Raw genomic sequence first — 14,470 nt, 5'->3', positions numbered from 1 at the left:
TATGAAGCACTATATTAAAAATGTTATATGAGAAAGTAGAAAACATAGTGTTACCACTTACAGAAGTTTGATAACTAGCCTATTAATAAAAAAGCCTATTAATAAATGTCACCAGTAGGCAATTGTATTAGTCTATCCTCACACTGCTATAAAGATATACCTGAGATTGGGTAATTTATAAAGAAAGAGGTTTAATTTACTCACAGTTCTGTATGGTTAGAGAGGCATAAGGAAACTTACAATCATGGCAGAAGGTGAAGGGGAAGCAAGTACCTTCTTCACACGGCGGCACGAGAGACAGATAGTGAGGGGGAAACTGCCACAGACTTTTAAACCATCAGATCTTGTGAGAAGTCACTCACTATCACAAGAACAGCATGTGGGAAACCACCCCATGATCCAGTCACTCCCACCACTTCCCTCCCTCAACACACAAGGATTACAATTTGAGATGAGATTTGAGTGGGGACACAGAGCCAAACCATATCAGCAATGCAGATGTGTGTGTGTGTGTGTGTGTGTGTGCATGTAAGCTTGTCATGTATGGCCTTTATTGTGTTGAGGTATAGGTATATTTCTTCTCCACATGTTTTTTTGAGAGTTTTTATTTTATTATTAAAAGATGTTTGATTTTGTCAAATTTTTTTTCTGCATCTATTGAGATGATCATATGGTTTATGTTCTTCATTATGTTAATATAGTATACCATATTTATAGATTTGTGTTTGTGTGTTTGCACTCTGGGATAAATTTCACTTGATCAACTTCTATGGATTTATCTACAGAGGACATAACTTCTGATGATGCTGCTGTACTCACCTGTTCAACAGAAGAAACAGGGTTCCCATCGAGGAATGCAAGAAGTGGAAAGGCATGTACTGGATAAGCTGCTAATCTGGCCTGGATTTAGATTTTCTTCCCTCTTCCCAAACTGGCTGAACTACAGTGTTCTTGGTAGTTTCTAATCCTTTTTTCTCAGAGTCAACCAGGAGACCTGGGTCTATGCTAAATTGTCTTCCTGATAGCATGGCTTGGAAGTCGTCTAAACTGCAATCAATACTGTCAAGATAATCCAACAACTCAACCTTTCCCAAAAGATTGATGTTATCATTCAAAATGGAATCCATCATGGTCACTGGATCTTCTGAGGTCAGACTGGATGAGCCATTTAGCTGGACAGCACTAGACATGAGAGGGTTGCTGCCATCACTGCCTGAACTTAGGGATTCTCTGGCTGGTTCACTCTGCTCTCCACTCTGAATGGCAGGTGCATACTCATCTTCATTGTCGTCTTCAACGACGACAATATCAGGGTACTGGCTACAATTGGAGGGATCAGACATAACATCCTGGAGATATATATATATATATATATATATATATATATATATATATGATATATGGATATGATATAATATCCCAGTTTCCCAGTTTCTGGAATAACTGGTATATTTTCTTCATTTGCATTATCATCAGTAACATTGTAAATAATGATGTCATCTGAAATCATCTCCCTTGGCTTTAAACCTTCAGTCCTACTGTGTGGAACTTTATGATGGTGATTATCAGTCGGTTCTCTGACTATGTGCTGAAACAGATTCTTCTTTTGGGCTCCATTGGTGTTTAAAGTAGAGGCCTTTTAAGTTTTAAACTCACAAGTTGGTTATTTTGAACTAATGCAACAGTAAACTGGACAATCTTTCGAATAACTTGTTCCTGTTGTGCATGCTTTGCTCATAATTCTGACATCTCCTTCCAAAGGGACTCATTCTCACTTTTTAATTATAATTTTTTTAAAATTCTTCCTGAAGAATTTTTATTTTATTCTGGTTTTGAAGATGAAACCTTCCTTTTAATGTTCTCCAACAAGTCATCCTGTCCTTGTTTGAAGTAAGGATGCTGAAATTCTACAGGACCATCTCTTTCCTGCTTTACAATTTCAGAGTCGATATGTACTGCTTTACGGAAATCATACGTATTCAGTTGCCTCACAAAGCTTGCCATGTTATTGCGCTTGAAATAGTTGGGAAGAATTTCTTTTGCAAATCGTTGCTCATCCAAGACCAGAAAACTTTGGCCATTCTGGTTCCAGGTGATGAATTCGTTAGTGTGGGTTTCCTCCACAAGTGTCCACAGCTTGCTGAGGAAAGCTAGCAGTTCAAACTCTGCTTCCTTGTTAAGAGGGGTGCAGGGATTCCAAATTCTACATCCAAACGCCCTGGTAGCATCGGCTGCAGCGACCGGAATAATTTATTAAAGATTCAGTTGTTGGACCAACTGGATGTCATTACTTTAGAAAGGTGAGTAACTGTCATCCAGGATATAATCTGTGCTCTTCATTAGCGACAAATATATGAAACAATTACAGGTCCAACTACAAGGGGTCAAAATGGGATTGTCAGCCACCACTGTAAAACCTATCAACTCACTCTCAATTTTTTTTTGCTGGATGCCTGCATGACATTTGTCCCTGCTGAATGAATATTCTTACTGCTTAACAGAGAGATAATTTTACTAGGGGAACACAACAATTGATAAAATGAGCTCTAAATTCAGTCTCCTTACTGAATTTACATTCATTTTGCTGAACCAACTGAGAGGTGAAGCTGGCTGGGCTTCTGGGTGGGGTGGGGACTTGAAGAGCTTTTCTGTCTAGCTAAAGGATTGTAAACACACCAGTCAACACTCTGTGTCTAGGTAAAGGTTTGTAAATGCACCAATCAGCACTCTGTAAAAACGGACCAATCAGCACTCTGAAAAATGGACCAATCAGTGCTCTGTAAAATGGACCAATCAGCAGGACGTGGGTGAGGCCAAATAAGGGGATAAAAGCAACCCGCTAGATTCCCCTTCCACCATGTGGAGGCTTTGTTTTTCAGCTTAGCAACAAATCTTGCTGCTGCTCACTCTTTGGGTCCCTGCTGCCCTTATGAGCTGTAAAATTCACCACCAAGGTCTGCAGCTTCACTCCTGAAGTAAGCGAGACTACAAACCCACCCGAAGGAAGAACAGCTCTGGAGGTGCCACCTTTATGAGCTGTAACACTCATTGCAAAGGTCTGCAGCTTCACTCCTTTTTGTTTTGTTTTTTTCTTTTCTTTTTTTTGTTTTTGTTTTTTAATTATTATTAGACTTTAAGTTCTAGGGTACATGTGCGCAACATGCAGGTGTGTTACATATGTATACATGTGCCATGTTGGTGTGCTACACCCATTAACTCATCATTTACATTAGGTATATCTCGTAATGCTATCCGTCCCCCCCGCCACCTCAGGACAGGCCCCGGTGTCTGATGTTCCCCACCCTGTGTCCAAGTGTTGTAGTTGTTCAATTCCCACCTATGAGTGAGAACGTGTGGTGTTTGGTTTTCTGTCCTTGCCATAGTTTGCTGAGACTGATGGTTTCCAGCTTCATCCATGTCCCAACAAAGGACATGAACTCATCCTTTTTTATGGCTGCATAGTATCCCATGGTGTATATGTGCCACATTTTCTTAATCCATTCTATCATTGATGGACATTTGGGTTGGTTCCAAGTCAGCGAGACCACAAACCCACCAGGAGGAACGAACAACTCCAGACATGCCACCTTTAAGAGCTTTTAAGAGCTATAACTCACTTTTGAAGTCAGTGAGACCACAAACCCACCAGAAGGAAGAAACTCCGGACACATCTAAATATCTGAAGGAACAAACTCCGGACACACCACCTTTAAGAACTTTAACACTCACCAGAAGGAACCAACAGATCTTTAAATTATTTTGAACTATATACAGGGACTGATGAGAAGTTACTAACTTAATACATGACACCTGAATAAACAACTTTAAAGCAATTAAAATTACAATATAAACCCAACTTCAGATCCAGTTGATCATGTGGCCTTTACTTGATGGATTAGAGGGCGTTTGTTGGATTTTTGCCCACATCATGGTCGTGCTGTTCTATCTTCTCAATTACTATTGAGAAAATATAGTTAAAAAGTCATCAAGGAGAGATTTGGGTGAATAGAATTCTGAAAGTAAATATGAAATTAACTTTATGATTAGGACTCAAAATTTTCCTACAAATGGCATTATGAACCACAGCATTTCCTTTCATATCTATTTCTACTTGCTTATCAAAAACTGTGCTATAATGATAAATTGAAAATGCTGCTTTTTCAGTGAAGAAATTAAAAGATCCTTGTGATTTTTCCTAAAGAATGTCTCATATGTACTTTAAGTACTCTTAGGCTTTTTAAAAAAATGTAGAATCTCTGAGGTCTTCATGGATCTTGCTTTTAGATCCTAGAAGTCTTATTAATTGACTTGTGTTCTTCTCTCCCAGAGGTACTGTCTCCCAGAACATAGAGGAAATCTCAATACTGTAATTATATGAAAAAGCTGTAGCAAAACCGAAGCCCTCGTGGATAACTGCTGTTGATATTTTGGCAGTATTCAGAGATGCCAAAGAGCTCAAGACCTCTACTTGCATATCCATGGCAATCTATCCTCTTGCCTTGAAAGCATACAAGTTTCTGAGAATTCAGGATAGATAATATCCTGTGGATTGATTCCTCAGGTTCACTTTGCTTATCTATAGATTATTGTTCCTGGAATCACTTCAGTTTTGGCAGAACATGATTTGAAAAATTCACCTTGACTCTCTTCTAAAAAGGACTATAAAACTTTTCAGGAAATCAACTACTGAAAAAAAGACTTTTTAAAATAGAGCGATGAGGCACATAAGCCACATTTATCTATGGGAAGAATCTAAAACTGTAATAATAAATGTGGATTTGTGGGGAATGATTCATTTTATTTCAAAGTAATTATTTTTCAGTACTTATAATTATGACAGTCATTAATTAACTTTATGTTTATCCTTTCTAGAATTAAAACAATAAACAGAGGAAAACATTGGAACTCTGCTGATTGATTTTTACCAGAATCTGACAAGTTACTAAACAATACAAGGTAAAAGTAACTTTTAAAACATGTGAGTTTTTGAAAAATAAGTCACAAACTGACTACTTGTTGTTGGCTTTTGCGGGAATAACTCCCTTTTCCAGGTAAAAAATGTCATCAGCAATGCATTTATTAACATTTATAATGTTACAATGTTTATAACATTTATGATATAAATTTATTTTAATAAATTTGTTTTTTTACATTCTCTGATTCCACATACTCATTATCATTCAGCTTTTTTCTACGTAATAATATGTATTGAATTATTGTCATTCACTAGATTCAGAACATTATGTTGACAGTACGCAGCAAACAAGCTGAGTTTGATGTTAAGGATATTATTGTCAAGTGAGGAATAATTATTATTAATAATAATATTAAATTATAATGTTGAAATGAGTTTGATAGAAATAAATCTTAGAAATTAAAATAATCTGTTTTGCTTCTAGATGAGAATAAAACGAAGATAAATGATATATATTATTTTTCAAAAAATGATTTTTCATGCTGACTTCAGTCAGCTTTCTTTCACTTCTTAAATGTCTCACATCTTTCCAGACCCTAAGTGTAATCTAATGTAAGCTCTTACTACTTCTTAATTACTTACATATTTAATTTTTGATAAAACGGGTGAATATTTTATTTTCAACATTTAATACAGTCTTAAATAATGATAACATCTTATGCAGCTTTTCTCTTAATAATCTTTTTTCTCAGGCAAAATATTCCATTTCTCCAAGAGTTCTTCATCTCTCTAAACTTTTAACAGATTGATTCTTCCCCTCAACTGAGAATGTTTTGTCCAAAAACGACCATATATATTATTGGTTTTCAACCTAATAAGCACTATTTGGTATGAATAGTGGGACTGAGCACTGAAACGTATAATAAAAATAATGGCTAACATTTACTGAATACTTAGTTTACCATAAATGGTGCTTAGTGATTTACATACGTATGTCATTTTCTATTCCCAAGAAAATTTTGAGGGCTCTTATTTCCACTTTATATATGAGCATACAGTAGCATAGAGAGAGAGCATAAGTAACTTGTCCAAGATCCCATTTAGAAAGTGAGAGAAGCAGAACTGGAGCCTAGATTTATTTAAACCTAAAACCCATACTAACCACTGCAGTATTGGATGGATAGTTTTTATATTTTTCTCTGTTTCTGCATGATCATTATCATTCAACTTTTATCTATAATAAATATGTATTAACTGCCATTTACCAGACACATAACGTTATGCTGACAATATATGGAGAACAAATTGAATTTTGTCTTAAGTTATTGTCAAGTGAAGAATAATTAATATGTAATCTCAATATTAAAATATGGTGGCAGTTGGTCTCTTCAAATTATCTTTGGATGAGATGTTTTGACCCAGGTTGAAGAATTAGAGATTTTATTTGGAAATATGAAATTTTAACTACACTCTAAAGTACAAGCAGAAGTAAGGTAGGGGAACAGGAAGGGTCCTTTATTTAAAGTTGATATAGTACAGTGATTAATCATTAATGACGATTAAAAGCATGGATTCTGGAGCCAGTTTTCCTGGCTTCAAATCTTGATTCTGACTCGAGTAAGTGAATTTCAGCAGACTTCATTTCTCTGTACCTCAATTTACTCATCTGTAAACTTGGGAATATAATAATAACCACCTAATGTTATTATTGTATGGATTAAATGAGCTACTATGAAAGCACTTAGAAAAGTGTCTGGCACATAAAAAGTGCCATATACATATTTGTTATTACTGTTGCCTAGACAGAATCATGCACATAAAGCCCTTAGGACAGAGAAAGAGTGGCTTGTATTGTTAACATACCAAGTTAAAAAATGTATATGAGTAGTAATGAGTTAATAATGGCTACAAAAGTTGTATTCAGGGTAAATAAAAGTGTAATCAGCAATGCCCCCATATGTATCCTTTGCAGTATTAATTTCTAAAGTAACTCTTTTATCTGTGGAAGTGTTCTACTATAGATCTCTTTTTAAAGAACTGCAAGTCACATGGACACATAGATGGGAAAAACACACTGGAGCCTTTTGCAGGGTGGAAGGTGGGAGGAGGGAGAGGATCAGGAAAAATAACTAATGGGTACTAGGCTTAATACCCTGGTGATTAAATGATCTGTACAGCAAAACCCCATGACACAAATTTACCTATGTGACAAACGTGCACTTGCACCCATGAACTTAAAAGTTAAAGATCTCCAAGTCTTGGGATCAAGAAATGAAGGGAAGTTTTCTTTATGAAAGTGCTTTGATGGCCCATCTGGGACAGAAATTCTTGAATATGAGTAGTAATACTTTTGTGCTTGGTTGCGCACACCTTTTATCTTAGTGGGTACATAACTTCCATCAGAATCCAGTTTCCATGACTTGTGAAAGGTAATTGCGCTTCTCAAGTAGTTTTTTTTTTTTTAACTCAGTCACTTCCTTTATATTTGTTGGTACTCCAAATTAAGTCTCTGTTTTCCTAAACTTGACTACTAAAACCCCAAATATCTCCCAACCCAAACTAACTAATGTGCTTCCCAAAGTCGTTTATTAAATTAATTGTGCTCTCTTCCAGTCACTGCTTCATGATGTTGAAGTTATTGTGTGAATCATGAGTGGGAAATGTATAAAAAAGTGGTACTTGGAAATGTGAAAGGCATTTGGGTAGAAAGGCATTGTATTAGATGCAGAGGCAAAAAACCTAACTCTAACACTTAAAGAATTAAGAAATGCAACTAATCTTTGGTTTCAACAGCAATTGATTGGCTTTAAGTCACAGTATACTTATGAGGCTAAAATTAATAATAACATTAATTTAAAAATAGCTTTGTAAATCCTAATACCGTAAGAGATTATTTGTAATGCTAGGATCCAAACCAAGAGTTCATTTGTATATTTTGCCCTGTGCCTCTCAACAGGTTTCTACCATGGGTGACAGGGGAACAAGCAATCACTCAGAAATGACTGACTTCATTCTTGCAGGCTTCAGGGTACGCCCAGAGCTCCACATTCTCCTCTTCCTGCTATTTTTGTTTGTTTATGCCGTGATCCTTCTAGGGAATGTTGGGATGATGACCATTATTATGACTGATCCTCGGCTGAACACACCAATGTATTTTTTCCTAGGCAATCTCTCCTTCATTGATCTTTTCTATTCATCTGTTATTGCACCCAAGGCTATGATCAACTTCTGGTCTGAAAACAAGTCTATCTCCTTTGCAGGCTGTGTGGCCCAGCTCTTTCTCTTTGCCCTCTTCATTGTGACTGAGGGATTTCTCCTGGCGGCCATGGCTTATGACCGCTTTATTGCCATCTGCAACCCTCTGCTCTACTCTGTTCAAATGTCCACACGTCTGTGTACTCAGTTGGTGGCTGGTTCCTATTTTTGTGGCTGCATTAGCTCAGTTATTCAGACTAGCATGACATTTACTTTATCTTTTTGCGCTTCTCGGGCTGTTGACCACTTTTACTGTGATTCTCGCCCACTTCAGAGACTGTCTTGTTCTGATCTCTTTATCCATAGAATGATATCTTTTTCCTTATCATGTATTATTATCTTGCCTACTATCATAGTCATTATAGTATCTTACATGTATATTGTGTCCACAGTTCTAAAGATACACTCTACTGAGGGACGTAAGAAGGCCTTCTCCACCTGCAGCTCTCACCTGGGAGTTGTGAGTGTGCTGTATGGTGCTGTCTTTTTTATGTATCTCACTCCTGACAGATTTCCTGAGCTGAGTAAAGTGGCATCCTTATGTTACTCCCTAGTCACTCCCATGTTGAATCCTTTGATTTACTCTCTGAGGAACAAAGATGTCCAAGAGGCTCTAAAAAAATTTCTAGAGAAGAAAAATATTATTGTTTGATTATTATTTCTCTTTCACCAATTTTATTGTGGCTATTTATTTAATACACCTGTGGTCATTAATAAAAGTTACTCTCCTGAATGTCATAAAAATACTCTTAGATGTTTTCATGTGATGTGCTCTTTCCATATTTTACTTTTTTACCTCCCAAGACATCATTAATTCTGAAAATCTTGGATATTGGAGATATCCTGGACATTAGAGAAGTATTTTTATGATAAACCCTCTCACTGGTCTTCAACATTTTATTTCACAGAATTTATATCTATTGATTCTTGTGGCATAATGTAGAACAATATTTTGTATTTTGTTATAGTGCTTCAGCAAGATTTTATCTGGTTGTTTGTCTTTGGGATTGCCCATCCCTCCTACACACAATCATGGGTAGTTGACAAAGATGCCCAGATTATTTTTAAATAAAATGTGTCTTTAATTTTATAGCTAGTTTCATTAGCATGCTAAATGAGTATTAAGTTTTCACCTTATGTGTGCTAGATAGGAAGTACTAATAATAAGAAACAAACTATAAGTAATCTTTACTATATACATTAATTTGGAAAATGTTATACTTCATTATTGCGGAGTGCTCTAAGGTACTGCTAGTTGCTGGATCCCAGTGCAAAGAACTAAAATAGGAAATAGAGATCTTCAAACATTTTGATCAATCATGCCCTCAATTTTGATCTTCATGATTTTGTCTTGTGTTAATAATTGATAAGGAATAGTTAATAAAGGTATAGAATCAGGGAAGTCATCAAAACGGATTATGATCCAAAATTTACTTATCTATGCCTCTTAATATAGGTACATATTTGATTAATCTTATTGAATATCTGTATAATATGTTCTGGCCTTACAGTGGGCTCAGGGATAAATAACCTCATTCTTTTGAAAGTTTAAAAGTTAGTGAGATAGTCAAATCCTTGGGCATAAAACTAAAATCCAGACATTTTGCCAAAGGTACTCATAGAGATCACAAAGTGGGGTGCCTGAAAGAAGGTGGTTGGTAATCAGAGAAACCCTTCTTGGGCTGCATGGAACATTGAGCAAAGGGGGATTAGATTGAAGTCAGGAAACCTGCTGCAGTGGTTTATAATATTGATGTGGGCTCAATGGTATGTCGATATTAATGAACAAAGGCAGATTTTTTAAACTGCAGGTAAAAGACCCAAAATATATTAACTGACTAGTATGAAGAGAGTGTACAAAAGATGGTATGTTAGCCCATTTTTGAAATTGAGTGTGTGCATGGTCATGGTATGAACAGATAAGAAGTATGGAGCTCTCAGAAAACCTGAAATAAAGGGGGAACTTTCTTGCCTTGATGAACATGTATGAAAAACCTACAGTGAAAATTTTAAATGACAAGAAACTAGAAGCTTTCCTACTATTATCAGGAAAAATGCAAGGATGCCTTCTCTCACCACACCTTTTCAATATTTTAATGGAAGTGCTAGCCAATGCAACAAAATAAGAAAAGGAAATAAAAGTGTTATGGGTTGAATGGTATTCCCTCAAAATTCATGTGTTGAAGCCCTAAACCCTAGTACTTCAGAATGTGACTTTAATTAGTGATAGGGTCTTCAAAGATGTAATTGAGTTAAAATAAGGCTGTAGGATAAATCCTAATTCAGTATCATTTGTGTCCCTATAGAAAGAGGAGATTAGGGCACACAGAGGGACACCAGGGGTGCATGTGCACAGAACATCAGTCATGTGAAGAATCAACAAGAGGGCAGCCATCCGCAAGCTAAGGAAAGAGGGCTCAGAGAAAACCAACTCTGCTGACACCTTGATCTTGGACTTCCAGCCTCTATCACTAAGAAAATTAATTTCTGTTGTTTAAGAACCCAGTGTGTGCTGTTTTGTTATGGGATCTCCAGAAAATTCATACAAATAGGTCTATAAATTGGAAAAGAAGAGAAAACGTTCCTTGTTTGCAAATAACATATCTATGTAGAAAATTAAAAATAATAAACCCTTCTGAAACTAATAAGTGGTTACAGCAGAGTTGCTGTATATAAGGTTAATATACAAATGCCAATTTCTTTTTTACATATCAGCAATGAATATTTGGATTTTAAAATTAAGAAAATGACTCTGTAGGTGATATCAGCAAGATGGCAGTATAGGAATTTCTAGCCCTGATTCCCTCACAGAAACATTAATTTGACAATGAGCCAAAATAGAATTCTAGAATGCACTTAAGAAGTTGCAGTACCCCCAGGCAACCACAAAGCCAAGGAAAGCGACAATGAAATGGGTAAGAAGAGAAATTTCATTTTGCCCACATCACCTACTCTACCAAGCTGGCACAGCTCTGCACTAGGACAGCACCCTGCCTCATGACTTCTCCCTTGGGAACAAAGATAACAGTGCAGAATCCAAGCCAGAATCCAATATTCTAGCTTTTCAGAGGGTTGCAGGAGGGACTAATTTCTATCATTCTCCACTAAGAGCACTGATGGAACTAGTATAGTTTTAATGCCTGGGGGCTTCTGAGAACAAGGAGAGTGTGTATACGGGGTGGGAGTGGAGGTGGTTTGCTGTAGCTGGCATGGCTAGGCAGAATCAGAAAAAACCACATAACTTCAGCCTTCTACTTCAGAGGCAAGGAGAGTGGCAGAGTCTACATCTGGTTATAGGCTTTTGGGAAGGCTACTTGAAGGAATGGAATCAGTTTTGCCTGACTCAGGATGCTGATAAGGAGCAGCATACTTTGGATACCTGGTGACCACTGAAACCAAGGAAAGACAGTACTAGAGAACTAGCAGTACTGTGCAATGACACCAAAGAGGCAAGATATGAACTCCTGAAAAAGAAACGAGTAACCAGCTCTGAGAAATTGCATGAATGGACTCAGAGAAGTCACATCTTCCCCCAAAAGGTTTCACATATCCCTGGAATTTCTAGAAGGGCTGATTGGGGAGGGTCTCTTATACAAAGCCAGTCTGTAAAGACTGGTAGAAGTGGCTGTTTTTTCAAATGGGTGGGTTCCAATGTAAAGTTATGAGACACATGACACATATGAGACATATGAGACACATGAAGAAAAAAACAGAAAAACAAGGCTCAAAATAGGAACAAAATAAATCTTCAGTGACAGTTCTAAAGATTTGGAGATATATAATCTAAAGAATTGGAGATATATAAATTATCTGAAAAAGAATTCAAAATAGCTATCATAAAGATGCTCCAGGACTAAAGAAAACTATGCATGAACAAAATGAGAATATCAACAAAAAGATATAAAATATAAAAAGAAGCAAAGAAAAATTTTAGAGCTGAAGAATACAATACTTGAACTAAAATTTACTAGAGTTTTACAGCAGGCTTCACAGAGCAGAAGAAAATCAGCAACTCAAAGAAAGGCCATGTGAAATTATTCAGTAAGAGTAACAGCAACAAACAATAATGAACAGTAAAGAAAACCTAAAACACATCATCAAGTGAAATAATATATAAATTATTAAGGTTCTAGAAGGAAAAAAGAGAAGAGGCAAAAAACTTATTTAAAGAAATAGTGGTGGAATACTGCCCAATTCTGGGGAGGGAAATGAACATCTATATACAAGAATCCCAATGGATTCCAAATAGGATGATCCTAAAGAAATCCACACAGATAAACATTATAATTAAATTTTCAAAAGTTGAAGACAAAGAGAATCTTGAGAGCAGCAAAAGAAAAGCAACTAACCAATTACCAGGAAATCTTCATAAAACTGTCAGTATATTTCTCAGCAAAAACCTTGCAGACTAGAAGAAAATAAGATGATACAATTCAAAGTACAGGAAAAAAAATGCCCATTAAGAATACCATATCTGGCAAAATATCTTCCAAAAATGAAGAATTAAAAACTTTCTCAGACTAACAAAAGTGACAGAGTTCATCACCACCACATCTGCCTTTAAAAAATACTAAAGTCCTTCAAATTGAAATGAAAGTACATTAAACAGCAGCATGAAAGCATATGAAAGTATAAAGCTTGCTGGTAAAGGTAAATAGGTAGAAAACACATAACACTTTGATACTGTAATGGCAATGCACAAATAACTTTTATTCTGGTATAAAAGTTAAAAGACAAAAGTATAAAAATATGTTAACGGACAGGCAATATTAAAAAAATGTAAGTCATGACATCCATAGCATAAAGTGTGTGTGTGGGAGGGAAGAATTAAAAGTGTAGAGTATTTGTATATGATTGAAATTAAGTGGTTATCAGTTAAAAATAGATTGTTATAATTGCAAGATACCTTATGTAAACCCATTGCCCCCACCCCTGCCACTGGTAGCTATGCCTGCAGGCAATGCCTTCTAGAACTTCAAGCCTAGCAATCCCACTTCTGTGTGAACACAGCTGGTGGGTACAGCTTCCTGCTGTCATGGGAACCACCTGGATGGCATCGTGGGTGACCCAACTCACTTCTGCCACTGGTAGCCAGGTGGGCAACACTTGCTAGAGTTGCCAGCCCAATGATCCCTCTTCTACCTGAACTCAGCCAGCAAGTTCAGCCTCCCACTGTCCTGGGAAACACCAAGACAGCCGGACACGTGACCCCCCCCCACCCCTTCTGCTGGTAGCCAGACAGGCAATACAAGCTAAATCTTCCAGCCCACCAGTCCTGCTTCTGTGTAAACTCAGCTAGAGGGTGCAGCTCCCTGTTGTCTTGGGAAGCACCCAGATGGTAGGGTGGGTGACACCTGCTGCTGGCAACGCCTGCTAGACTCCACACACACCTGCCAGGCAAGACATGTCTGCTACAGCTTCTAGCCCAGCAGTTACACTTTTGCTTGAATTTGCCAAGGGGTGCAGCCTCCTGTTGCCTTGGAAACACCCAGATGGCAGGGCAGGCAACTCCATCCACTCCTGTTTCTCATAGCCAGATGGGCTATGCTTGCTAGAGCTTCCAGCCCAGTGGTCTTGCTTCTGCCTAAACTATGTGGGCAGGCACAACCCTGTGTTCCCCTGGGAAGCACTTGGACAGTGGATTAGGGCTGACCTGTCAAAGATGTGGCCTGTCTGCTAACTGAAGCCTCAGCATGAAGAAGTCCCATGTACTAGATCACCCAACAGAAAAAAAAAAACATGGACATGGAGACAGTAACTGGAGGGGGCTCTTTCAAGACCCAGGAGCAGATTAGAATCAAAGCCGGTCAACTGAACCCAGCTCATACTATAGTCAAACTCCCAAGGGCATCAAATAAGATAAAAGGAAAACAAAAACCCAAACACATCCTAAGGAAAGCAGCTTCAAATATTGAAGGAATATCCACCCACACAGATGAGGAAAAAAAAAAAGCAGCACAGGAACTCTGGAAGCTCAAAATACCAGAGTAGAGTTCTTACCTCCAAATGACTGCATTAATTCCCCAGAAATGGCTCTTAACCAGTCTGAAATGACTGAAATGGCAGAAATAGAATTCAGAATATAGATAGGAATGAAGACGATCAACATTCAGAAGAAAGCCAAAACCCAATCCAAGGAAGCTAAGGAATACAATAAAAAGATACGGGACATAATAGATGAAATGGCCATTTTAAGAAAGAACCAAACTGATCTAATAGAGCTCAAAAACCCACTTCAGGAATTTCATAATACAATCACAAGCGTTATCAGCAGAATAGACCAAACTGAGGAAAGAATCT

General features: G+C 37.2%; 1 protein-coding gene and 1 pseudogene across 1 annotated transcript; one reads left to right on the top strand and one right to left on the bottom strand.

The window, feature by feature from the left end:
• Positions 1-711: 711 nt before the first annotated feature.
• Positions 712-3,930, bottom strand: LOC101146581 (heat shock factor protein 2-like; annotated as a pseudogene).
• A 520-nt stretch (positions 3,931-4,450) lies between these two features.
• On the top strand, positions 4,451-10,801 carry OR9K2 (olfactory receptor family 9 subfamily K member 2). The gene is made up of 3 exons (XM_055359433.1): positions 4,451-4,561; positions 4,873-4,956; positions 7,872-10,801. Exon 3 carries the CDS (start codon positions 7,881-7,883, stop codon positions 8,820-8,822), a length of 942 nt encoding a protein of 313 aa, XP_055215408.1. The 5' UTR covers positions 4,451-4,561; positions 4,873-4,956; positions 7,872-7,880; the 3' UTR covers positions 8,823-10,801.
• Positions 10,802-14,470: the final 3,669 nt, after the last annotated feature.

This window comes from Gorilla gorilla, chromosome 10, assembly GCF_029281585.2.
Source record: "Gorilla gorilla gorilla isolate KB3781 chromosome 10, NHGRI_mGorGor1-v2.1_pri, whole genome shotgun sequence".
NCBI lineage: Eukaryota > Metazoa > Chordata > Mammalia > Primates > Hominidae > Gorilla > Gorilla gorilla.
This window is presented reverse-complemented; position numbering and strand designations above follow the sequence as displayed.